The sequence below is a fragment of the Vitis vinifera genome, chromosome 18, assembly GCF_030704535.1.
Source record: "Vitis vinifera cultivar Pinot Noir 40024 chromosome 18, ASM3070453v1".
Classification (NCBI taxonomy): Eukaryota; Viridiplantae; Streptophyta; class Magnoliopsida; order Vitales; family Vitaceae; genus Vitis; species Vitis vinifera.
Genome location: NC_081822.1, coordinates 4,458,098 through 4,483,021, shown reverse-complemented (window position 1 = coordinate 4,483,021; position 24,924 = coordinate 4,458,098). Strand labels below are relative to the sequence as shown.

General features: G+C 33.7%; 2 protein-coding genes across 4 annotated transcripts; both read left to right on the top strand.

Annotated features, from left to right (window-relative positions):
• Positions 1-8,028: 8,028 nt before the first annotated feature.
• Positions 8,029-17,104, top strand: LOC100248904 (uncharacterized). Of its 2 annotated transcripts, XR_009465038.1 has the most exons (5): positions 8,029-8,980; positions 12,949-13,090; positions 13,172-15,352; positions 15,897-16,322; positions 16,791-17,104. XR_009465038.1 is itself a non-coding variant. In XM_059734849.1 (4 exons), exons 1-4 carry the CDS (start codon positions 8,139-8,141, stop codon positions 16,236-16,238), a joined length of 3,507 nt encoding a protein of 1,168 aa, XP_059590832.1. In that variant the 5' UTR covers positions 8,029-8,138; the 3' UTR covers positions 16,239-17,104. The 2 variants fall into 2 exon arrangements, 1 of the variants encoding a protein (XP_059590832.1); XM_059734849.1 differs by having other exon boundaries at positions 15,897-17,104.
• Positions 17,105-20,402: 3,298 nt separating this feature from the next.
• Positions 20,403-24,642, top strand: LOC100264326 (5'-adenylylsulfate reductase-like 4). 2 transcript variants are annotated; one of them, XM_002285752.5, is made up of 4 exons: positions 20,403-21,106; positions 22,834-23,021; positions 23,100-23,224; positions 23,940-24,642. In XM_002285752.5, the coding sequence occupies exons 1-4, from the start codon at positions 20,909-20,911 to the stop codon at positions 24,392-24,394; spliced, it is 966 nt and encodes a 321-aa protein (XP_002285788.1). In that variant the 5' UTR covers positions 20,403-20,908; the 3' UTR covers positions 24,395-24,642. The 2 variants fall into 2 exon arrangements, with proteins under 2 accessions (XP_002285788.1, XP_059590830.1); XM_059734847.1 differs by having other exon boundaries at positions 20,472-21,106; positions 23,120-23,224.
• Positions 24,643-24,924: the final 282 nt, after the last annotated feature.

The window sequence follows — 24,924 nt, the reverse complement described above, 5'->3', positions numbered from 1 at the left end:
GCGCTCGTCCTCCTCTTAGCCTAATTTATTAATTGCTTCACTCTCCTCCTCTTAACTCACCATATGTTTATGGTCTCCATTTTTCTTTCCTTATTAAACCCTCTCACTCTCTTATTTACTTAGATATTACAAAGGTCAGAATTCATTTGAAATCATCTTCCTTTTATAAATTCTATTGAGATTATAAAAACCATATTATTATTTACATTAATATCCTTAGACTTTTTTATTTTTATTTTTATAAAGATGGATTATGTTCAATATTCAACTATCGTATGCCATATATTTTTAATGTTATTTATTTAAAGCAAACCGAGGAATAAGAAGGCTTAACTAAGGGTGTAGTCATTCAGCCACCGTTGGCATGTCAGCGGATGTTGGCAGATAATTCTCACACAATCGTGAGGAGGGATTCAATGATTAACTAAATAGTAAATAATAAATATCGACAAGAAATTGAAAAGATTGATTAGGGTTGAATGAGTCACCAATACCCCCTATTTATGAGTCTATGACTCACCTTCACAATGAATGAAAGTTGGATTAAAATGACGTATGGACCACAAAAAACACAATCGTTCTTAAAACTTATATTCATTGTGGTCTCTGTCCCATCATCATCATGGGAGTTCCAAGTCATCCTCCCATAAAAATGAAATCTCTCGAGGGTTTTAGTTAAAAATTGACGCAATTCAATTAAAATTAAATATATATATATTATTGATTTGACTCTTACGTGACAATAAGAATGTCATTTTAAATATAAGTTTAACGAAGTAATTAAATTTATTTAATTTTTTCATAAAAGGACTATTTTGGTCCAAAACTACTTATCAATCCTATCTTTCTTAATTTCTAATTATGAATATATAAATTTAATTTTAAGATTTTAAAAAATAAAAAATAAAAAATAAATGAGTAAATATTATTACCAAAGGCATAATATCTACCATTAATTACTAACAAGATTAAACTAAAATTAAAAAATTATTTAATATTATTCCTACTTATTTTTTCTTTTTCATTCAATATTTTTCCTTTTTATTCTTGTTTTTTTTATGGTTGGTTTAACTTAAATCATAACAAATATTTTTACTTGAAAGTAAGAATATAATATGAGTCCATCAAAATTTAGTCATTAAGCTATTAGTGATTTAGTGATTTATTATATGAAACATAAGTTTTAAATAAAAGATTTTACTTTCTAATTATTTAAAAAGGAAAAAAAAATTAAGGTATTGATTTGGTATCTATAAAAATTCTAATTTCCACTTTTAAAAGTTCGAGAACTTTTGGATATAAGTATAAAAAATGAGACTAAAGTAGAAATAAATGAAATTTTAAAAATTATCTATAATAGAAATTATTGAATTTTTAAAAATAATTTTAAAGGTTTTTGCTGTGAAATAATTAAAATTATTGAAAATTTATAATGATTTTTCTTTCTATTTTCTAATTCTTTTGAAAATTTCCTTTAAATATTCTTGATAATTTTTTTTATATATATAAAATCTAAAACTTTTTTGAAGTGTTCTTAATACCATGGTTGTTTAATTTGATAATTATTTAACTTTTTAATAATAATAATATAAAATATCATTAATTACCTTTCAATATGAATGATGATTATAATATAATATTTTTGTTCGATGCCCCTGGCAAAATTCTATGCCTATTGATTACAATACCAACTTGTTGCAAGCCCAACTTCTACATGTTACAAAGTACATCTTCATTGCTATCATGGATATCCCCCAAATTGATCTTGATTGATCATTAAGTCAAGCTTTACATTCCATGCATATGAGTCAAAGAGACTGAGCTTGATAGTCAACTCATGCTTCATAAAAACCTGCCCCTAGTATCATGAAAGCCTGCCTCTAATGGGATACCCTAAACTTAGAAGAAAAAGTCTTTGATTTTCATTTACTACACCATAATTTTTTATACTTTATTTTAAAATGAATTAATAAATGAACCATGACAATGAAATTGGTGCAACCCACTTGGTTCAATTGACATAATTGGTGAGTTCAAAGTTTTTTTCATCAATCACACAAGGCGATATAAAGCCATTTTATTAAAATGTAAGATCTCAAAATTCCACCCAAAATAAAATTTTAATTTTGTACAGATATGAAGGCATGAGCATCAAATCCAATACCTTCCGTAGCTCCATATCTTCAACCACTTGCAAAAAGTTGGATCGATTCTAAAATAAAACAACCCTTGGAAGCAATTATAGAGAGCCCTCCCTCCCCCAACCATCTCACATGGTGTCCAGGAAAATGTTCAGTTTTTTATGGCACATGATCCACAATTGGCTTATCCCTCACATCTGCAATATTTTAACCAGACATGGTTCGCCACTGAGACATACCTGCTGCCTGGCATCTAATATAATGCCCGTATCCGAATCCTTTATTTTTGGATGCCTTCCAAGACATGGAAGGACAATAATGGCACGATAGCTCTCATTATGTGGTTAGAATTCATTTCTACACGATTGTAGCCTATCTCCTGATTTTGATTGATTGAATTTGGTGAATCGTCCCATTTATTATTATTATACTATTTTGCTCTTTTCCTTTTCTCGATTTTAATGGATCAATAGAACTTGAGGTTATGTGCTGATTTTGACTGGTTGAGTTTGACGCATCCTTCTATCTTTTCCCAGGAACCGACACAATTTTTTTAAAGATATCATATCATATCTCTTGAATCAAACTCCAAGTTATTGTTTGATGATGCATGTATTGATGAAAATTTCAGAAGAGGACTCAAAGTGACATTCACCGTTTTAATACACGTCCATAAAATTAAGCCAATAAGAAACTTTTTTCCCTGTCACAATTATCTCGAAGGAGACCTCTTACCCGCTCTCCTCCTCCACCTGGGACTTGGATAGATATAGGATGGCTTCGCCTTAGAAGGATCGAAGAAAGAATGAGACAAAATAGCCTGTCATTTTAGAAAGTCTCTTACTCAAAAGTAATAAACGGATTAAATTAAAATTAGAAAATATCTTTTATAAAAGTGAATTATAATTCTTTAGTCTAACATTTTTATTGCATCTCATAAGATTACAAGACCAAACAAGTAAACACTTCTTATAGAACCAAACAAATAAAAACTAGCATTAAAATTGAGGATCAATTCTGCTATCACTTATGACGATTTACCCTATATTGTATAAATATCATCAATTCTGAACTCAATGTGAGGGTCTATCAAACCAAAGCGAACATTTATATAATTAAAAGTAAGTCATTTATTATAAGATGTTATAGTTAAAAATATAATAAATGAAAAATTACATCTTCACTTATAATAAATGAAAATTATGAGTTAATTTTAGCATTATTTTTATAATAATTGAAAAGGGAAAACATTAGTAGTGATCCGAGTGAATGACATAAGAAGAAAAGGGAGACACGACAAGGAAAGGCATGCGATGATTACAATATTGTCCAATCATTTTTGAGGCCCCAATAAGTAAAGAAAAGAAGAAAATATGTGGTGATGGAAGTAACGATGGTAGAGTGTTGCAACCAAAATCCTTGATTTGACTTAATTTAGTTGATAATAATATATTGTGGTTTTCCAAGTAGGGGACGTAATTGCATATGACAAGTTGTCATGGATTTTTTGTCCATCAAAAATAAAAATTTAAAGCTTGACAATTAGTTTTTTAGAATAATTTAAAAAAATAATTTTTAAAAGTTGTTATCTTATTTTTAATATTTTTATTTTAAATTTAAGATTGATTTTGAAATAAATGCAAATGCAATCATTTTGTCCAGGTTTTGGCAGGGAGGGAAGGATGTAAAAGCAGGAGATGCAACTCTAGGAATGAACCTGTTCTTCCGATCTCAGATTGGTACGGAGCCGCCACCCACTGAGTCATGCATGCATGGGTTGAAAAGAGTTACATGAAATTTCCATAACTGATAAGACAAGTAAGACAAGTAAGACACATCATTTCATTATTGGTTGAACACACGACCAACAACCAACCCCTCAAAGCAATAGTACACTTCAATTTTCCACCGGCAATTAGCATGTTTGAATACTGTTTTCATAAATTTTTTTAAAAATTTAAAAACATCTTTTTTTAAATAAAAAAAAAAAGTATATTCTAAAAATAAGTGGTTGAATTTATAATTTGTAAATATAATACACATTGAATTCACAATTTATATGATACATTAATAAAATTTTATTTGGATACAAAATCTAAATCTGATTACAAAAATAGAACATAAAAAAAATCATTACTTTTTTACAAAAATTAACAAGGGAAAAAAATATTTGCAAAGGATTGAGGAAGGAAAGTCAATTTGAGAGGCTGGCAACCTTCTAAGTTTTAAAAAGGTCTCCATTAAAATCGAAATAAATTATACAATTAATTAATTAATTATGAATATAATAAAAATATATATTCCCATATAAGATGAAAAACAAATCACAATAATATAGGAATTGTACAAATTAATTTATTAAACTAATTACAAAAATAAATTTTTATTTCCAAATATGACAACATTTTCAAGAAATTTCAAAAAGAAAATCATTCACATTTAAAACAATTCCAAGTTGATGATTTCAATTTGTTCACAATATATATATATATATATATATATATATATATATATATATATATATATATATATATATATATATATATATATATATATATATATATATTATTCAAATTCAAATTTATTTCCAAAATGACTTTTTCTTATTTTTATTAAAAGAGTTTATTGGATGCAATTTTATATTAAAAAGAAATGTTTAAATTTGATTTTGTTTATTTATTTATTTTTTATTTACTTTTGCTAAAAGAAAAGATTTATACAAATTTATTTTCAAGAAATATTCCAATTTAAATTTTACTTAAAAAATGATTAAAAAAGGATTTTGTAATTTATTTACAAAGGAAATCATCTTCTTATTGTTTTTATTGAAAACAACATTTCTACAATTTTATTAAAAAAATGTATCAATGTAATTATTATTTTGGAAAAGTTATTTTAAAAAGAAAAGAGTTTTCTTTAATTTATTAAAAAAGAAAAGAAAAGGAGTTTTCATTGATTTTATTTTATTTATTAAAAAAAAACATTCATCAACTTTATCAAAAGAGCTCTACAATTTATTCCCTAAGAGTTATTTCAAATTTGTTAAAAAAAATATATAAATTTATCATTTTTAAGGAAAAAAAGTTTCAAATTTATTTAAAGAAAACATTAAGAAAAGAGATTTTATCCTTACTTTAATAAAAAAAAAAAAAAGAAGAAGAAGATGATTTTGTAACTTTATAAAAATAAAAAATGTTTCCTATTTTTTCATTCAAAACAAGGGTTGTTCAATTTTATTTTATTTTATTTTATTTTTTAAAGGATTTTACCATTTTATTTGCACTGATTTTGTAATTATATCTCAAAAATTATTTTTACAATTATTATTATTATTTTTATAAAAAAATCATTTTTTATTTTGTTTTTTACTTATATTGTAGGGTTTTGTTTTGTGCTCTTTTAAAAAAAAAACTCAAACCAACAAACCCAAAGCAAACCAAGCCCAAACATTTAAAAAAAAGCCCAAAACATGTGTGCGAGCCCAAATTAATTATATTCAAACCCAAGCAGAATAAAAACTTAAGCCCAAACCCAACAAAAAAATTAAATCAGGCCCAAAATCAATGACTAAAACCAACCAAGCCCAATAAATACAATACATTATCAAGCAAGGCCGAAGTCTCAAAACAAACCAATAACATAACTAAATCGCAGGTGAACACCCATTAAGCCCAAATCCAAAAGAAGAAACCCAAAGTCCACATGAACAAATTAAGGCCCAAGAACAAGCATTGTAGGAATCAAATAAAACTTTTTATCTTCAACCCAAAATGGGGATGGATTGACAGCCATGGTGAGGCAATGACAACATGATATGAGTTGGTAGTGGCGTTGGTGTTGTGGGTGAGTAGAGGGGTGGCCATGGGTGAGAGAAAGGGGGATAAAATGAGAGAGAGAGAAAAAAAAAAGGAAAAAGAAAGAGAGAGAGAGATGAGGGAGGCATCGCCAGTCGTCAGTGGCACGACCAACAGTGGCGGTGAGGGGCAATCATGAGTGAGGTGAGAGAATTGAGGAAAAAGAAAGATAAAGTGAGAAAGAGGTGAGAGGGGGGTTGTAGCCCGCCAGTAGGGGCGGTGAGGGGCGACTATGGATAAGAGAAAGGGGGGAAAATGGAAGAGAGGAGCGAGGGAGGGAGGGAGGGGGGAAGAGAGAGAACGGGAGAGAGGTGAAAGGTGGGGCGTTACTGGTCGATAGTGGTGCCGCTGGTAGATGATGGGTAGGTGGGGGGTGGGTGGGTTTTGGTGTGTGTGCGTGAGTGTTGACGGTGGTGTCGTTGGTCCTCGGCAGTGGCGCTTATGGGGGAATTTTTAACTTCTAAAGCAACTTTAAAAAATAATTCTTAAAAAATGGTAGTCAGATAGATTTAGGGTACTTTTTATCACAGAAGGTGTCTCTTCTCACAATTTTCAAATGTATACGATCCGCTTTAAAAAATCAAATTTAAACTAAATATGTATCATCACTTTCAATAATCCCAAAATTTTGAATTTATGATAAAGATATCTTTTAAAAATATAATTTTTATAATTTCATAAAATCTGATATATATTAAAAATATATTTTCAAATACATCTTTTATAATTTCATAAATTTTAATTTATATTATAAATATTATAGAATTTTAATTATTTTTTAATATGTGGTATTTTAAAAAATAAACTGTATATACATTTATCAAAAATATTAATTATGGGTAGGTGCAGGGTGGTTAAAAAATATGGTCTTTTAAGATTTGAAATGAAAGGATGATGATGGAGATTAAACCAAAAATAAAATAAAATAAAATAATTGAAAGGTGGTTTAATCTTCCAAGATGGATAAGAAATGAGCCTGAAACTTGGGCCAAAATTCAAATAAAAAGGACTAAAAAACATGGAAAGGAAAATGAGTTTAAAACAAATGTTAGAGATAGGTTTGAGAAAATTTTTTAGGTTATCACTTCTCCAAATCACTAAGGTTATGTTTAATTTTCAAAAAATAATAAGATAAAAAAATAATTTTTTATATTTGATTATTTTATAAATTATTAAAGAAAATAAATTTGATTTTATCTAGATGAAAATTTATTTATTATTTATATCAAAAACTTAAAATAAGCTCAACTTCATTTTTTATTTTCTTCTATATTTTCTTCTCAATTTTTTTAAAACCAAATATAATTTTACAGTTGGTGATCCATGAACAACAAACAACCCATATGAGATTACTTAATAAATTAAATAATTTTCAAAAACATTAATTCAATGCAATCATCAAATAAATCATATGGAGCCACCATTGGAGTCATACACATAATACGTCAATTTCATTTCTCAATGTTAGTTGATTTTCTAAATTTCCTCTTATACTAATATTATTTACTATTTATCTAAAATTTATTGAAAGACAATAAATTAAATAATTATTTATCTTAATATTTTTTTTATAACAATACATATATATATATATATATATATCTTAATCTTCTTGCCATAATATTTAAGAAGATTATATTTCATTGGAAATTATATTTTAATATTTGTATTGCATATCAAATATGAAATATAATATCCAATTCCAATGAATAACATAATATTTGTATTTTAAAATTAAGAAAATAATATTTAATAAGTTTCTTCCATGATTTTTGAATTTTTTTTACATTTTAAAATATATGTATTTTATTTTAAAATGTAGAGATAAAGTAAGAAACTAATTATTCTTATTTTGTTTGTATTTTTATACTAATTTTAAAAACGACTCATTCATATAAGGTACAAGTCTTACGTAAAATTAAAATTAAGTGGGCCTGGACAGGTTCACAAGCCCAACAAGAATGGAGGTGGTGTGGGGGAAATGAAATGGGCCTTTGAAACAGTCCCTTGAAACTCCCACCACCCACCCTCTCTCTTCTCTCACCATTTTCTGCGATTGACTCAGGCTCGCCAACTGAGGAAAAAATAAAAATAAAAATAAAAATAAAAAGCTCCTCTCAAAAGGCACTCCAACAGCCATTCCATGTCCATGGCCTCCTCCTCCTCCACAGCCTCCGGCGGTCTCCACCTGGAGGCGTTGCCACTCATCGATCTCCGCTTCCTTTCCCAATCAGAACTCCAGGCCCTCTCTCTCACTTCTTCACACTCCTCCGATCTCCGCCGCTGCGACGACGTTGTCATCCCCAAAATTGACCGCTCCATCTTCAATGAAAGCGCCGGTAGCCGAAAACAGACATACTCTCGCCTCCGCCTCGCCCCTCGCAAGCCCGATATCGCTGCCACCATTCCCCGCCGGCCCAGATTCTCCCCCCACCTTAACCAGAAAGCTGCCCTTGAGCCCGTCGATGAAGAAAACACCTTAATTATCGGACTCCTTAAAGGCTTGTTCGCTACCGAGACTCACGCCGATGACCTAATCCCGGTTCAAGTCGAATATAGGGAATCGTCTAATGAGATTTTGCAAAATATTCCCATTGATGTTGTTGCCGACAGTGGGAGGAAGAGGAAGCGAGGGCGACCCAAGAGCGAGAAGACGATAGCTGTTTATCAGAATGGTGGAAGCGGTGAAGGTGGGGGTATGGGGATTATAAATAATAATGGTGTCGTCGTAGATGTTGCGGCTTTGGCGAATGCGGAGGACCCTTTTGGTCCGGAATTGAGGAGGAGGACAGAGGGTTTGACCACAGAGGAAGAGTTGTTAGGGTTCTTGACGGGTCTGAGTGGGCAATGGGGGAGTAGGAGGAAGAAGAGGAAGATTGTGGAGGCAAGTGATTTCGGAGATGTATTGCCCCAGGGTTGGAAGCTTTTGCTCTCTATGAAGAGGAAAGAAGGCCGCGTCTGGTTATTCTGTCGCAGATACATAAGGTTTTGCTTTCTTGATAATTTGTGTGTGATTGATTTGTATTGATGTATAGATCAAGGCTGTTAATTAATTGTCTCATGCAATATACATTCGTTATGGAATTTGAATGGCTAATGATAGTTGAAATTATGAACCAAAAAAAAAAAAAAAACCACACTGAGAAAGAATGATGTTAAATCAATTTGGTTCCTATGGATGGGAAGTACTGTGCCATATATGGATTGGATCTCTGTTCTTCACTTCAGTTTTTCCAAGGAGCTTCATGTGACAAATGATTTCAGTCCGGTCTATAGGCATGGAGTTCCAAGAACCATATATAGAAGAATGAAGTGCATAGTCAAATTCATGAAAGAGAGAAAGATTAAAAGTATTAATACTTGACCATTCATCAACATATACATGTAAAAACCTTAAAAAATAGAGTTTTTACAACTTCTACTTAACAAACTATGACATTTTGACATGCAATTTCATCAAATAATATAAAAATATTTTTTTCTTTTTGTGAATTTTTATCTATTATTTCTAGTTCCAAAATTTCTAAGTAGTTAAATATGCTTGTTTGTGTTGTTGAATGTGTGTGTTTATATGATGCCTTTAAAGTTCTAACTTTCTAGGGTCATTTCCGTTCCCTTCTACAAAGCGGGAAAACATTTTGAAAATGAAAAACTAAGTGCTCATTTGGACACACTTCCTATTTCTTGTTTTTAAAATCAGAAATTTCCATATGAAAGTAGAACATCTTGTGCAAAAAATAAAGATTTATCTTGTGTCTTTAAAATCACTTTCAGAAATTTTAAAATTTGAGGTAGTAAAATTTTTTTAAACAGTTTTTAAAAGCATTACTTTTCCAATAAGCCTCTTAGAATTCTTGCATTTTATATAAAAGCTACTACTATTTTCTAATTTTAAAAAAATAGAAAAGAAGAAGTGCATCTAAACACACTCTAAAAATTGAGCAAAAAATTTCATTCACCAATATTTTCAAGTTCAACATTCAAATTATTCAAATAACAACTTCCTAACATTCGTTTCAAGAATGTACATAATTATGTTTCAGTCTTTCATGTGTGCCTCTAACCATAGGTATGCAGCTTTTTTATGTAGGTTATTTTCTTCTATCTATGCTTTATTTCATCAAATTTTAACGTTAAAATACATGTTAGACAATTAATATAATAACTTTTTAATAATTTTTTTTCCAAATTTGATTTGATTTTAAAAACTATTTATCGTTGTATCATGTATTATATTGTTTCTTTTTTTTAGGTAAAAAAGGGCTTGTATTAGAAATGCCTAGAAGTGGTGGAATCATGTATTATATCGTGTTTCTTATATGTATTGTAAGTTATATTTAAGACATAAGACATGTTTCTCTTTCCTTTTTATTATTGATTTTTAAATTTAAAGTAAATTTTAGATGATCAGTATAATAATTATTTAACAATTTTTTTTTCCAAATTTTATTTTGTTTAGAAACTATTAAAATAGTAAAGGTCTTTTTATTACTGTATTATTTATTATATCATGTACCTTATATGTATCGTAACATAGAGTTAAGATAAGATGTGTATCATAGTATATGGTTAAGATAAGATACATTTTCTCTTTCCTTTTTATCGTCAGTGTCTAATATATTAGTTTTTTTTCTTCTAAATTTGATATTTGTTAGAAGCTGCCAAAAAGGGTCAAGGGTCCTCATGTAGTTGTCTCTTATATCATGTATTCGGGAAGAGTGAGAGGAGGCTATGATGTGGGGGTGTGGAAAGCCATTAGAAATGGACGGGAGGGCATAAGACGTAGATCCCACTTTTTAGTAGGGAATGGGAAAAGGGTTAAGTTTTGGAAAGACTTGTGGTGTGAGGACCAATCCTTGAATGAAGCTTTCCTTAACTTATTTCTTTTGGTTGTAAATAAAGACGGTTGGGTGTTAGAAGCTTGGGAGGAAGGTGGGGATTTAGGTTTCTGGAATCCCTACTTATAAAGACATTTTAATGATTGGGAGATGGATGAAGTGGAGTCTTTGTTTAGCAAACTGCAGCCCTTGGCAGTGAGAAGAGGAGTGGAGGACATTTTGAGTTGGAGAGAGAATAAGAATAGAAAATTTTCAGTTAGTTCCCTCTATTGCTCCTACACAAGGGTCTCTAGAGATCCTTTTCCGTGGGATATGATTTGGAGGTCTTGGGCTCTAGTGAGGGGGAGCTTTTTTGTTTGGGAAGTGTCTTGGACCGAAAATTTAGTCCCTTGATGAGCTGAAAAGAAGGGGGTGGAATATCCTGAATGAGGGCTACTTGTGCAAAGAAGAGGAAACCACCGACCACTTACTTCTATTTTGTGGCAAGGCTAGAATGTTGTGGAGTTTGATCTACTTCCTTTTCGGCGTGCAGTGGGTTATGCATTCCTCAGTCAGGAGGGGTTTATTAGGTTGACACGGTCCTTTCGTGGGTAAAAAAAGGAAGAATGCAAGGAGGGTTGCCCCCTTATGTCTAATGTGGACTTTATGGAAGGAAAGAAATGGAAGAGCTTTCAATAACATTGAACGGTTTGACCAATCAATTAAGTCTTTATTCATGTATACTTTTGTGAATTGGGGTAGGGTGTATATAGAGAATCACACTATATCTATAATTGATTTTATAGATTGGTTGCTTGTAAAGTAAGGGGAAGGTCTTTTTTTGTCTCCTTACTACTTCATTTTTTAGGGCGTTATTTGTATACTTCGTGCGTATTGCTTTTGCTGCTTTAGGCGTTTCTAATGCAAGCCTTTTTTTACCTATCAAAAAAAAAAAAAGAAGATATTTTCTCTTTTCTTTTTGTCATTTAACTTTTAACTTTAAAGTGCATTTTTGAACTACTAATAGAATAATCTTTTAACGATTTTTTTTTTCAAATTTGATTTTTCTTAGAAACTATTGAAAACGGTCAAGGATCCTTGTACCATGATATTGTGTATTATAATGTGTATCTCATACGGTTAAGATGAGTTACATACCGGTGATATTGCCATTTTAGTTAAAAAAAAATTGTATTCTATCATTGTATCATATTGTATATCATACATTTTGAACAGCTATGTTCTTTAATGTATTCATTAGTTTTTCTTCTTTTTCTTCTTTTACTTCTTCTTCTTCTTCCCCTATGGCACTTCTTCTTCCTTATTATAATTGATGTTGCTTTTAGGACAAGAACTCAGAACCTCCCACATCCCCATGCCACTTGAGCTAGGCTTCAATGGCATTTTATCTTTTCTTATCTTATCACTCCTTTCACCTTTAACATCCTGATTTTGGCACACTCATTTTGTAGACATGGTTTTGATCCTTGTGTATAGTCAAATGATAAAGTCTTAGGTTTTGGTTTACTCTATCAGTTGTAAGAGAAAATTTGGTTTAAAAACCATGGTTATTTAAATTCCACGGTCTTGTCTTAATGGTTGGATCTTGATGCTGCATTGAATCTATTGCTGTATTTTAGGGGTCAGTGTTTAAACAAGTTTCTGGAGGCCAAGGTGTCGTGTTCTAGATGTTTTGAAATGTAGAGGATCTACTGTGCACTTAATTTTACATAGAACCCTCTCATTCATGAAAGATAAATTATGTCCAATGCTTGTCCATTATGCAGATTATAGGTGAGTTTTTTTTCTCAAAAAGGAAACTTGAGTCTATGGAATCTTTCTCAATTTTTGAGTAGTGGTTTTCTTGGAAGGATCCATCAAATGGGGTTTTCCATTTTACTGGCGTGTTTGCTACATGTCAGATGATTATTTCTTAACAGACATTGATCAACATATATGTTTTTTTAGTTTACAAAGATACTCTTATTCATGTTAAAGTTTCTTTTCTTGCCTTTTCTGTTTTATTAGTTATGTGGTTTCTACCTAGTTATTGAAAATATATTTTCGGCCAATTTATATATTATTGGTTGTGTTGTTCTTTACTTACACAAATTTCCCTTATCTGTTACTATTCAGCCCTAATGGGCAGCAGTTTGTGTCCTGCAAGGAAGTTTCTTCATGTTTGCTTTCTTTGTCTGGACTCCAAGATGCAAGACAGCCAAATTATGGTCACAATGATGAGAATAGTCAACTTGCCCATCAAATTTCTCCTGGAAATGTAAGTTGGTGGTTATAGTACTTGTTTAGCCCCTTTCAACAGTGCAATTCATATTTCTTTCTATTATGTTGTATTCAACAGGCAGCTGGTCTTACCCTCAAAGATGACAATAGTAAGGATGGTCTTGTTTGCTCTTCACCATCAACCGTTACTACTATACCAACTCATCATGAGAAGCAAGCCACCTTATTGAACATGGGTAATTCATGGGAGGTCAAAGTGGGGGAAATTTTAAAATGCCATAAATGTGCCATGACATTTGATGAGAAGGATGATTTATTGCACCACCTATCATCATCTCACAATGGGACTGCAAATAGCTGTAAACTCAGTTCATCCATCTGCAATGAGGTGATAATGAAAGAGGGAAAATATGAATGTCGGTTCTGCCATGAGATATTCCATGAAGAGAATGGTTACAATCGCCATGTTGAGATCCACACAAAAACATCTGTTAAGAACGCTGAAACATCAGTGCTAAATAGTGATCCCACTCCCTTGGATGGACTTGTCAGTGATTCTATTGAGAAAACTACAAATGGCCAAGCCAATGATGGAATGAGTTTTGGTCTTACCCATAAGACACCAAAAGCAGATTCTATTAAAGAAACTCATATTGGCAAATCCAATAATTCTTTCTTTCATATGGGGCAGCACTTTGAGGTGACCCAAAATGATGGAACTTTTGCTGACGAATCTGTTGACGAGCAGGATAAAGATTGTAATACAAGAAATGATAGACTGGGGAAGGTGCATGAGGCTCCTGATATTTTAGCTGCTAAAACTAGTCTTGCTGAAGCTGCCTTGTCCACAAGTGAGGATAGAAGTATTCAGAAAGCTTCCAATGAGTCAAATGTTCTCAAATGCCCCACAGATGGAATCAATGAATTATGTGGCAGCGAGGAAAGAATTTCTGAAAGTTATTCAGTTGCTCCTTCTGAAAATCAGCAAACATGCGAGGTTGAAGACAATGTGCATGGTGCTTCCACTAGCTTAAAGAAAGAGCTCAGGCAGGAGATAAGTTATGAAAGTGGTCTAGCTACTCCAAATGATAAAGGAGAGATATGTGCTGAAATTGCCGAGGATAGGCTTTTTACTAGCACAATCAAAGAGATGAAAATTGACTGCAAGGATGAATTTGGGCAACATAAGCCAATATTTGATTTTGACAATTGTGCTACATATGGTAAAGATATTGCAATTAATGTCAAGCAGCAAAGAGTTTCTGAAGACTGCCATTTGCCTGTTCCTTTCCCAAACGAGCAAAAATGTGGTTTTGTTAATAATATGAATGGAGTTTTATCTCCTCCCATAGTGGAGTCCAATCAGCAAAGATGTTCTAAAAGCGTCACTCTATCTGGCAATAACCAGACATATGATGTCAACAATAATGGCAGTTGGGTTTCTACTGGCACTGGCAGGCCTAGAGTTGAAGCGGACAACTCTGGGAATAATGAACTAACATTTGGCTTTGGTAGCAATCACCCTCAGCCTAATGAGGATGCTGTGACCTGTGTTGAGTGGGGAATAAGTTCTGGAAGCTGTTCTCTTGTTTCATCCTGGAAGGATCAAACATGCTTTAAAAATAACACCAATTGGGTTTCTGCTTGCACAAAACCCCTGCAGGAAAAAGGTTCTGAAAGTGGTGCTCTCACTCCATCTTGTAAGGAACAAATATGGGGCGTTGAAAATAATGGGAATAAGTTTTCCATTGGCACAATGGATAAGCTCAAATTTGATGAAATAAACAACTCTAGGAATAGTGAGCTAATCATTACTTCTGGCAACATGAGCAACACTGGAGTAGGTATGGATGTTGTGACAAGTGTTCAGAAGCAAAGAGGATCTGAAGGTTATTTATCTATTCTTTCTAAGAATGAGCAAAAAATTGGTGCTGAAAGTCCTGTTACTGGGTTTTGCAATAGTGCAGTGGCAGAGCTCAAACTGGGAGGACATTCTGAGAGTGGATTTTGTATTCAATCTGATGGTGAGCAAAAATGCGGCATTGGTAATGATTTGAAGAGGGTTTATCCTGGAAGATTCTGGGAGGTTCCAAGACTTAGGGAAGTAGAAAATCCTAGTAATACTGAGCTGATGATTGGTTTCGGCAGCAGTCATGCCCAACCTGGTCAGGACGTCATGGCTGAGGTTATGTGGAGAAGTGATGAAGAAAATGTGCTGCAGAGTGCTTTAGGCAATTCTTCATCTTCAATGGTGCTTTCATCCAGTTGCTTTCCCACATTTGATGTAATCTCAGATAAGGTATGAAACTAGCCATTCTTGAGTCCACTTATGACAGTAAAATGATAAAATGCTCTGGTACTTGATAAAATGGCATTACGAAATGACATTGCTATAGTCAGTTACTCTTACTTCCCTGATCCTAAATTATTTTGATCATCATCTAGGTTTTATTGGTATTGCTTTTAGTTTCTAAATTTCTGCTTTGTATGTTCATTTTATTCCATTTTGGTTTATATGCCTATCCTACAGCAAAAAATGTTGTGGTATTGTTATCTTCTTGTTGCTTGTTTTGCATGGTAGGTGCTATTTGAATTTTGCTTTTCTCCAGAAACCTTAAATTGCTTGATTAAATGGAAGTGAAAATCCATTATAATGATTGAGGTGGATTGGTAAAACCTATTTGGTTCCTACACCTCCTGAATTGTCTCCTTCCCATGCACAAACACTCACATAAGAAAAATAAGATGTCATCCATATATATATATATAGTTTTGGTGTGTATTATTTTTTTGTTCTTTCTACAGAACATCTAAGTTCTGACATATCTTAATATGATGGGCAGGGGTTAAATGGACTCTGTACTGCAAATGAGAAGTTCAACACTGATAGCATAGAAAATCTGAAATTCAGTTCTCTGACTGCACAAAGAAACTCTCTTTCAGAAGATTCCAAAGTATTGTCATATGATGCAGGGATGGAACAAGGGTTCAATTCTTCTGAATGGCTTGAAAAGGAAACTTTGTTGCCAAAAGTAGCTGGGAGGCATCTGGTTGCCGCATTATGCATCTGGTGCAGAAATGAGTTCCATCATGAGAATGTTGGCAATGCAACACAAACAGGTTCAACTGGTTTAATGTGTCCAACCTGCAAGGTTAAGTTCCCAGGGGAACTCAATTTATTCTAGAATGGCTTAACTCTGAACATTCCTGCTCCCAAACTTGCTTCCATTATTCCTGATCGTCGTTATGGATAAGATTCCAGATGTGAGGTAGCTTCTACATCTGACAAAATTCTATTATTACCTAGAAATGCTGCCATCTTACTCATTATTGCACCAATCCCTTGAGTCCATTCTTTGCTTTTGTCATAACTAGACCCTCAATTAGCCCTAATATCTTTAAGATGACATAGTGAAACTTGCAAATGGCAACTAGTTGGATGTTCTAGGGCACTTGTTCAGTCACGGCATTACATTGCTCAGATGGATTTCCTGCAATTGCTTGCAATTTTTTTTTCACTTAGATTTGATGTAGCAAGGTTTGGGAATTTTGTAGTATCAACAAGCAGCTGTCTAAGGTTGTTTTAAGGCTTTGGGTTTTTTGATATTACAAAGACATTGCTGGCAATAAAATATTTGGGAATGAACCCTATGCCCTTCATAGATGGGATGGCTATACCTATCTTCATTGTATTGACAACCGACCTTTTCTGACAGCTTATTCTGTATATTTTCCAGATGGAAGACAGATACATGTATGGTAGTTCCAAGCTAAAGAGGCGAGGCTTGCAGTTCTGGTACGGCTCCTTTTTGTTTCTTGCTGGGGATCGACTTATCACATTCCCTTTGTTTTTTCTTTTGTTTCCATTTAAATGATTTCTCTCATCCGCACACTGACCATAATTTGTGTTGCAAATTTCCAATATAATGTGGAAGTCCATTTTCTGTCCTCAAAAGAGGGGGAACAGGACAGGCAACTTGGACGAGCAATCAGTTTGTAGGTCGCTTTTGTTTCTTCAATTATCAGGGCTGCATTAAGTTTTTCTCTTTAATTTTGGACCACCCAGAAAGGGAGAGGGAAAGGTAAAGGATACTTTCATGATGGGGACCAAATGGCAGACACAATAACACTTTGTTTTTACCCTCAACAAAATCGTAGGCATTTACAACTTATCCAATCACTGCTGCACCACTAGACTTCATAGAATTGGAGCTAATTTGTAATTTCTTTATTACTGGCCAACTTTGCCATCTTGTTTCACCTATGATGACCTCAATCAATGAAATGAAATCCTAGCTTCTCAGGAAGTGAAGCATTGAAATATGCCTAAGCGTGGTTTTGTAATTTTGATTACCAAGGGGCGACGACTAGTCCTCTCTGGACCAGAGGTGCATGGAAAATAAAATTTAAGAAAAGAAAAAAAGAAAAAAAGATTGAACTGCGTTTTGCGCTTTTTTTTTTTTTTTTTCAGTACTTAAAATCATCAGAACAAATGTCCGTAAAATCTAACTGCAATGAAATAGAATGTTTTTGGGCAGACCGGGTTTAATTGTTTCGTCTAATTACAATAAAAATGATTTTTGGAGGATAGGATGAAAGAGAGATGCTTTTGACCTCTTGGCACTCGGGAGCGTATTTTATGGAACCTGCAAATATTTGGGTTCGACATTTTGTTAGTGGAGCTGTGGAGGTCAAGATCAACTGCACCGGGAACAAGCCTCTGCTGTGGTTCCATAATGGGTTGGTAACTAACGAGTTTATCCAAACCAACGTTGGATTTTAGTTGCAATACTCAAACTTGGTTGAGGTCGGTGGGCAAAAACAAAATATTGGCTTTAAGTAATATAATTACTCTTTTAGAATATGTCCAGGAATCTCTCGACATTATCAACGGCTACCCTGCATTGTTCGTTTGGTAATCAAATATAAAACAAGATTTAAGAAGTGGGTGGAGGCTTCAAAGTTCTTCAACCGGCCTCATGGTACAATGAAACCAACGATTAGTATGTAAAGGTTGTAGCGTAAATGCAACCATCCTGACTACATCTATTTCAAAACGACAACTTCTAAGCTGTATAATGGTGATCATTTCTACATGCTACGAGTGAAAATTTAAAGGACCTATTTCTTACAAATCCCAACCATCCTAGAATTAGGTTTGCATACGATAAATTAAATCAACCAAACAAGGCTAGAGTTGAAGTTATTTCTCATAAAACATGTTTGAGGCTCCATGTCATGCTTGTGGTGTGGCATAGTCATTGTCACCCACTCTCCTTAAAGAGAGTCACCCTCCCTTGAAAAGATTTTTAAGCATTTCTTAATTTAACAAGGCATCGTAAGTGCTTCTGTAAACATATTAGTTTTTTTTTATCATTGTTAAAGAGAATTTAATAAAAAAAATTTAAAAAAAATTATGATTCCATTTGGAAACACATTTTCAAGGCATCGATTTTGAAAGAAAATCTTACACTTAAATTTTCATGCAATCGAGCCACCCACATGGTGCCTTGTGTGTGCATGTCTGTTTGTTGCAATTCTCAATTCACCATCAAACCACCACTTAACACTCATTCTCTTACACCAATATATTACTCAACCTAGCAAACATCCTTGTTTGTCACTTTGTATTGAACAAGACAAGTTGCCTTGCATATTATAGGTACTTATGGGTGTAAAGTGCCACCATATGAAACCTTAATCCCATATTACAATGGTCAAGGTGTTAGCAAACCAACCCACTAGGTGGGGTTGCATCTTGATTGGCTTAGTTGTAAATACTCCTTTATTGCCTCTTCAAATTGCCATAAAATTGTATCGTTCTAGGATTAGTTCCCAAAGTCCCCTTCCAATGGACTATGTAATCAATCATTCTATTCTTTTGCTTACCTTCATGGTAGATTTGAGCCTCTTGCTCAAAATGCATTCAAATGGTTGAAAGTGCATGCTTTTGCCACACCTTGATAGGATCTTGATACTTAGGAAGAGGTTTTAATAAAATACATGAAAAAAATGGTGAATTTTCAATCTATTCAAAAGCTTCAACCTATATGCAATTGCACTAAGCTTTGTAGTTACTTCAAATTGATTGTCATACTTTATGATCAAGATCCTCTATACTATGATTTTCTTCCAAATCTATGGTGTAAGTTTCAACAACACTTTACACCCATTTGGAACTCTAATGGCTCCTTCCTTTTGCCAACATACTTTTTCATTTGTTTGTTAGTTTTTTCAAACTTTTTTTAGTTTCTTTAAGCATTTCCTGGTAAGATTTCACAAATTTGAATATTGTAGGATCTATATGTCTAACTTGCATCCTAGTCAATACATCCAAAGGTATATGAGACTGCTACCTAATTACCACCTCATATGGGTTTTAATCCTATAGAAGAACTTCAACGTAACTTATTACACAATTGAGCCACTTCTAACAACTTCAATCAATTATGTTATGTAGTAATCACATGGTGCCTTAAATATTTTTTCAGCATGGCATTCACCCGTTCATTGTGTTTGCTTGGTTGAGAGTGATTTGTAAATTCAAACATCTCTATCCAAAATTTGCCTATGAGGCAAAAGTATTTGTTGATTACCTTTTCTTCTAGCAACCCAAATTGTTTAAATGACATAAGAATAAATAGATTGCTTTTTGAATAGAATATGCATGTAGATTGGCTTAAACTTGACATCCTTCTAAATAGTTTTTTAAGCATTTCTCATTCTCAAAAAAAGAGGCATCACAAGTGCTTTCAATAGGCATAATAAACTTCAAGAAAAATATTTTTCTTCTTAAAGACTCTTTTTCAAGGCATTTTCTTATAATTGAATTTTCACCAAGTGGAGTCACCCATGTGGTGCCTTGTATGTGTACATCCGTGTGTTACTATCTTCAAGTTATCAAGAGTTTTGGGCCAAATTTATTGGGACAAAATATTATATTTGGGATATTTTGAAACTATTATTCAAATTAGCTCTCTTTTTCCTTAAAAAAAAGTTTTAAAACATTACTTTCAAAATACATTTTCAAAACAAATTTAGAAACCATAGTTGTAATACATGGTTTCAAACTATTTTTTTAAAACAAAAAATAAAATAGGAAAGTGAAAGAAATCATTTTGAATAAAAGTTTCAAAAGACATCCAAACATATATTTCTTTGAGTAAGAGAAACTCGAGTACTAATTCATCCATGCTTGTCATCTTTGTTTTGAACATGGCATAAGGCTTCACATGTCACAAGTTCTTATAGGCGTATGATGCCAGAACGTAGGGCGGGTCCGCATCAATATGTTTGTGGTGCGGACAATTGGGTATTTTGCTGCCACAGCTAAAAAAAGATTAGAAAGATAAATATCAAGCATGTTAAAAGAAAAAGAAAGTCAAAGCAGGTGAGAAGCCGAGTGCAGTATAAAATAAAGAAATTAATGAAAAATAAAAAAGAAGAGAAATATGAGCAGGAGCGAGGAAGAAGAGAGGAAAGCTACCGTGAGCAGATAGGATATCAACACGCACCTACCAACCCCTCACACCGTTCTCTTCCAATTCACAATCAGAACCAGAGATCAGAACCCTTCCCCACCATTTCTCCATTTCTCTCGGGGATATTGTCCGTTCCCTTGTTATTCTCATGCCCATAATTGCCTTCATACTCCCCTCTCTTTTGTTTCTTATTTTTATCCATAACATGCTTTCTCTCCTCATTTATCCTCTCCATGAGCTTCAACGCTAAAGTGCGCTGGGCTCGCTCTCCCCACCCAAACCATCATCCTCACCTTCGTCCTCTTCTTCTTTCAATTCTTGATTAGGGTTTTTTTTTTTTTTTCATATATTTTTTGGAGTGGGTAAGGTCTCTGATGGCTGCGGGGCTTTGGGAGACGGGGATCGTTCTTTTACTGGTCTTCGGGAGGCTAACCTGCGCTGAACCCGTTAGGGTTTCCTTGTCGCCCGTCTGCCCCACCGAGTCGGTTGCCGATTCGATCTCCGGTTTTAGGGATTCCCATTGCACGGTTAATGAGGGCGATGGTTCTCTTGATTTCGTTGGTGTTACCGAGGTTGGTTAGAACGCTTTCTTTTTTTGCTTTATGTCCTGTTATTTCTCACGATTTATGGTGCTCTGAATTTTTTTTCTCTTCTTTTGTCCCTTTGCGATCTGGTGTATCACTCAGTGTTAATCTGGAATTCAGAAATTGTAAATGTGATTTAGGGGAGAAAATGAGAGAAAATAAATCGACAAGAATATAATTAGATAAGGTTTTCTTTCAATAAGAAATGTTGGACTGTAAAGAGAACACCGTAATGGAATGATGGTGTTTTCATAGAATTTTCTTCATTTGATACGTTTGGTGGGCAAAAGAGAAGGTAATATATCAGCTTGGGTGGTTCGACCTATAATTTTGGACAATATAGGGATGTATTTGCGAATTTTGGGGAAAGAGGCAGAGAGAGCTTTGAAGTTGTGATTTCAAAGTTGCTCAGCTGAACAAAAGCTTTCAAAATCATGATTTCAAGTTTCAACTGCCTTTTCCAGAAAGCATCACTTGACCATATATGTTGTAGTAATATTTAACTAATACAAAAGTACTTATCCTGGTTGTAGCATGGTCTATGCTAAACCTTAGGTTTGTTTCAGATCTCTTGTAACCTGCCAAAGAATTGTCTATACAATGTTGAACAATTCCACATACCTACCAAAGGAGCCTTAAATCACTAGAGATTCTTGAGTCTATGTTTTGCCTGATCCTTAGTAGGAAAATCTATGTGAATATGATTAGTGGTGAGTATGCACTGGATGTTTTTCCTTTTTTCATTAAGACAATTTCTGGCTTTATTGGCCAATTTTTAGCAAAATGATTTTCCCTAATAATTCTTTAGCAAACAAACAAAAAAGGAGTATTAGCAAGATTTGGGTTGCTGAATTTAAACAAAAATATATTTACAAATGAACTAAATGATTAACAAAAGGAATAAGTGCAGGAGGTTTAATGGTTCTGGCTATGGTTATTGATCTGAATTTCACTTTGATGAGTGCAACCAAAGCTAATATATGGTCCGCCCCATACTAGAGAAACTTGTAGAAAAGCGTCCAGCTCAGTGTAATGTCATAATACCTGGTAAGAAGGACACCCCCAGTGTGATATTGAAGGATGCTTATAACCGCATTGCTAGATAAATATGTAATAAAATCTGTAAAGTTAATTTGTTGTGTGATATTCCTTTAGTTAATTTCATTCTTCCAATAATAGAGGCATGCTTATATCATCCTTACTTTTGGGGCTGCTCTGCTGTTCATATTGGTTGACTTTTTTAACTCTTGGGTTCTTGAACAACTTTTATAGGACAACATTCAAGATTGTTATGACTCTCTCCATATTGTTCTTGCAACCAGAATCTCTATTGACTTGTGTTGAATCTGTGGGGGTTCTTTAAGCCCATAATTCATTGCTTGTTAAATAAATAAATGCGGCAGTCAAATAGCATATTGCATGTGTGGCACTTCTTGTTCTTGAGTAACTGAAATGGGAATCAGTGGAATTTGTGATTTTATTTTATATTTTCTAATGAATATGGTGACATTATATATTTAGTTTACGTTATGATATTTTGTTCAGAGGATTGGTGTCAATAATTATAATATTTTAACATTTAACTTATAGCATGGAGGTAAACTTGATTGAGTTACAAATGCGTTTTTTTTTTTTGTTTTTTTTTTATTTTTTTTATCCTCTTGCTACATTTCAAAATAGAAAACTAATTTCATTTACATTTTGCTGTTCTGAAGGGAGATGAGGTTTCACTGCAGAAGGCACTGGATATGGTTCACAAGAACACTCATGAATATGTGGCTGTTCTGTTCTATGCATCTTGGTGTGCTTTCTCTAGAACTTGTAGACCAACCTTTTCCATTCTTTCTTCCTTGTATCCCTCCATGCCCCACTTCGCAATTGAAGAATCAGCTGTCAGACCAAGGTTGGAAGCCAATCCTTCTTTTAGATTTGCATTAGATGAATATTGCTTTTGAGAATAATATTATGTGAATTTGTACAGCATACTCTCAAAATATGGAGTTCATGGATTTCCTACTCTTTTCCTTCTCAATTCTACTATGCGTGTACGTTATCATGGCTCCCGGACTCTTGGTTCCTTCATCGCTTTCTATGGTGATGTTACTGGTAGGGCTTCTCCTGAGAAACTTCTTTTGAATGGGATCTGTTTGTTGTTGATCTTGTGGACCAGGACAATGATCTTAGATATACAAGTCATTTAATATCTTAATCTTCTCCAATTATGCCAATCACTTTCTATAGAGGAGCTGCTTCTCATTTTCAAGTGAATAATTTCTACTAATATATGTCCTTGAGAATATCATCATTTTTATTGACGATTACGTGCGCTTTCTAGATGGGAAGCATTTAATATCTTACTCATCTCCAATTATGTCTAAGTTATTGAAGAGAGAGCTGCTTTCATTTGAAATGCAATAAGTTCCCACAACCAGAATATTTCCATTTCATAGATAATACATGTGTCTTGCATGTGTTTTCAAATTGTTATTTGCTAGATTTTGCCATGTCTGTTGATGGTTTCCTAGAGTTTGTATGTGTATATGGCCATTAACTCCAAATCAATAAAGCCATATATAAAAGAAAAATAAGAGTTATCACACACATGCACCAAAGAAGAGGGTGGTGGGATGGGGTGGCTGGGATATGTAGTCGTATCAATGTTGTTCCTCATCATTCTGTATGAATGTCTGGGATAATGCACTTTTAGTGCCTTTCCTGGCAATATTTCCAATTTGATACTAATGGTATCTGCTTTGTACAATCTTAGTGAAGAAATATTTCCTCCAATGAAACATTTATTGATCATAGCGCATGCCTATAGGTATGAAGACTGAACCATTGGAACGAGCATCACTGGACAAAATGGCGAGTCCATCACATCATGCAAAACGTGATAATAGCGAGCAGGAAAGCTGCCCATTCACATGGGCAAGATCTCCAGAAAATTTGCTTCAGCAGGAAACATATCTGGCATTGGCTGTTACATTTGTGGTTTTAAGGTCGCTCTACTTCATTTTGCCAGCTTTGCTTGTGTGCGTTCAATGTGCCTGGAGAAGGCACCTCCAATACACGAGCTTGGGAGGCCTGTGGAGCTTGTGGGAGTATCCTCTTACCTATCTGAATCGGGCAATTCAATTATTCAATTCACTAAAAGAACCTTGTAAGAGAAGCAATCTGCAGGAGGGAGCAATGAATGCCAGAGCATGGGCTTCCAAGTCCCTGGCCTCAGTTTCGATTGGGGATGGGAGCACCAGCCGGGTGGTGGCTAGTAAGTGAGAGGAGAGCAAACTGATTTTTTCCCCAATGGCAGGACCGATATTTGGAACGTCCCAAGGTTTGGTTGCAATATCTGTAATGTCAATGAGGAGTTTGTTCTATAGAATGGTGTTATGTTTGACAACCCCGCATGGTGTTTTATGTGTGGGGGGTTAGATGTTTTGTGATGTGCAGGGGAAAGTGATTCCTGGATATGGCTATTGGCTATTCTATGTAGTAACTAGTAAGTAGTAACCCATTTCTCATTATATTGTAGGTTACAATTTCACTTTACCATCTAAAACTAATAAAATAAAAATGTGCCCCAATTTGTGACCACGAGTTGAAACCCTTCGTCTCTCATGAGTCATGGGAGAGGTGGCGACGCTAACCGAACTAATATTGGATGAAAAAACGATGTTCTGAAATGAAAAAGGCAGCATAACTTTTTTCTCCCAAAGAAAAAAAATAAAAAAAATAAAAAAAAGAGTGACCCAGCCTCTGTCACATCAGGCAATAGCATATCAATTTGGAACCCCAATAAAAACTTT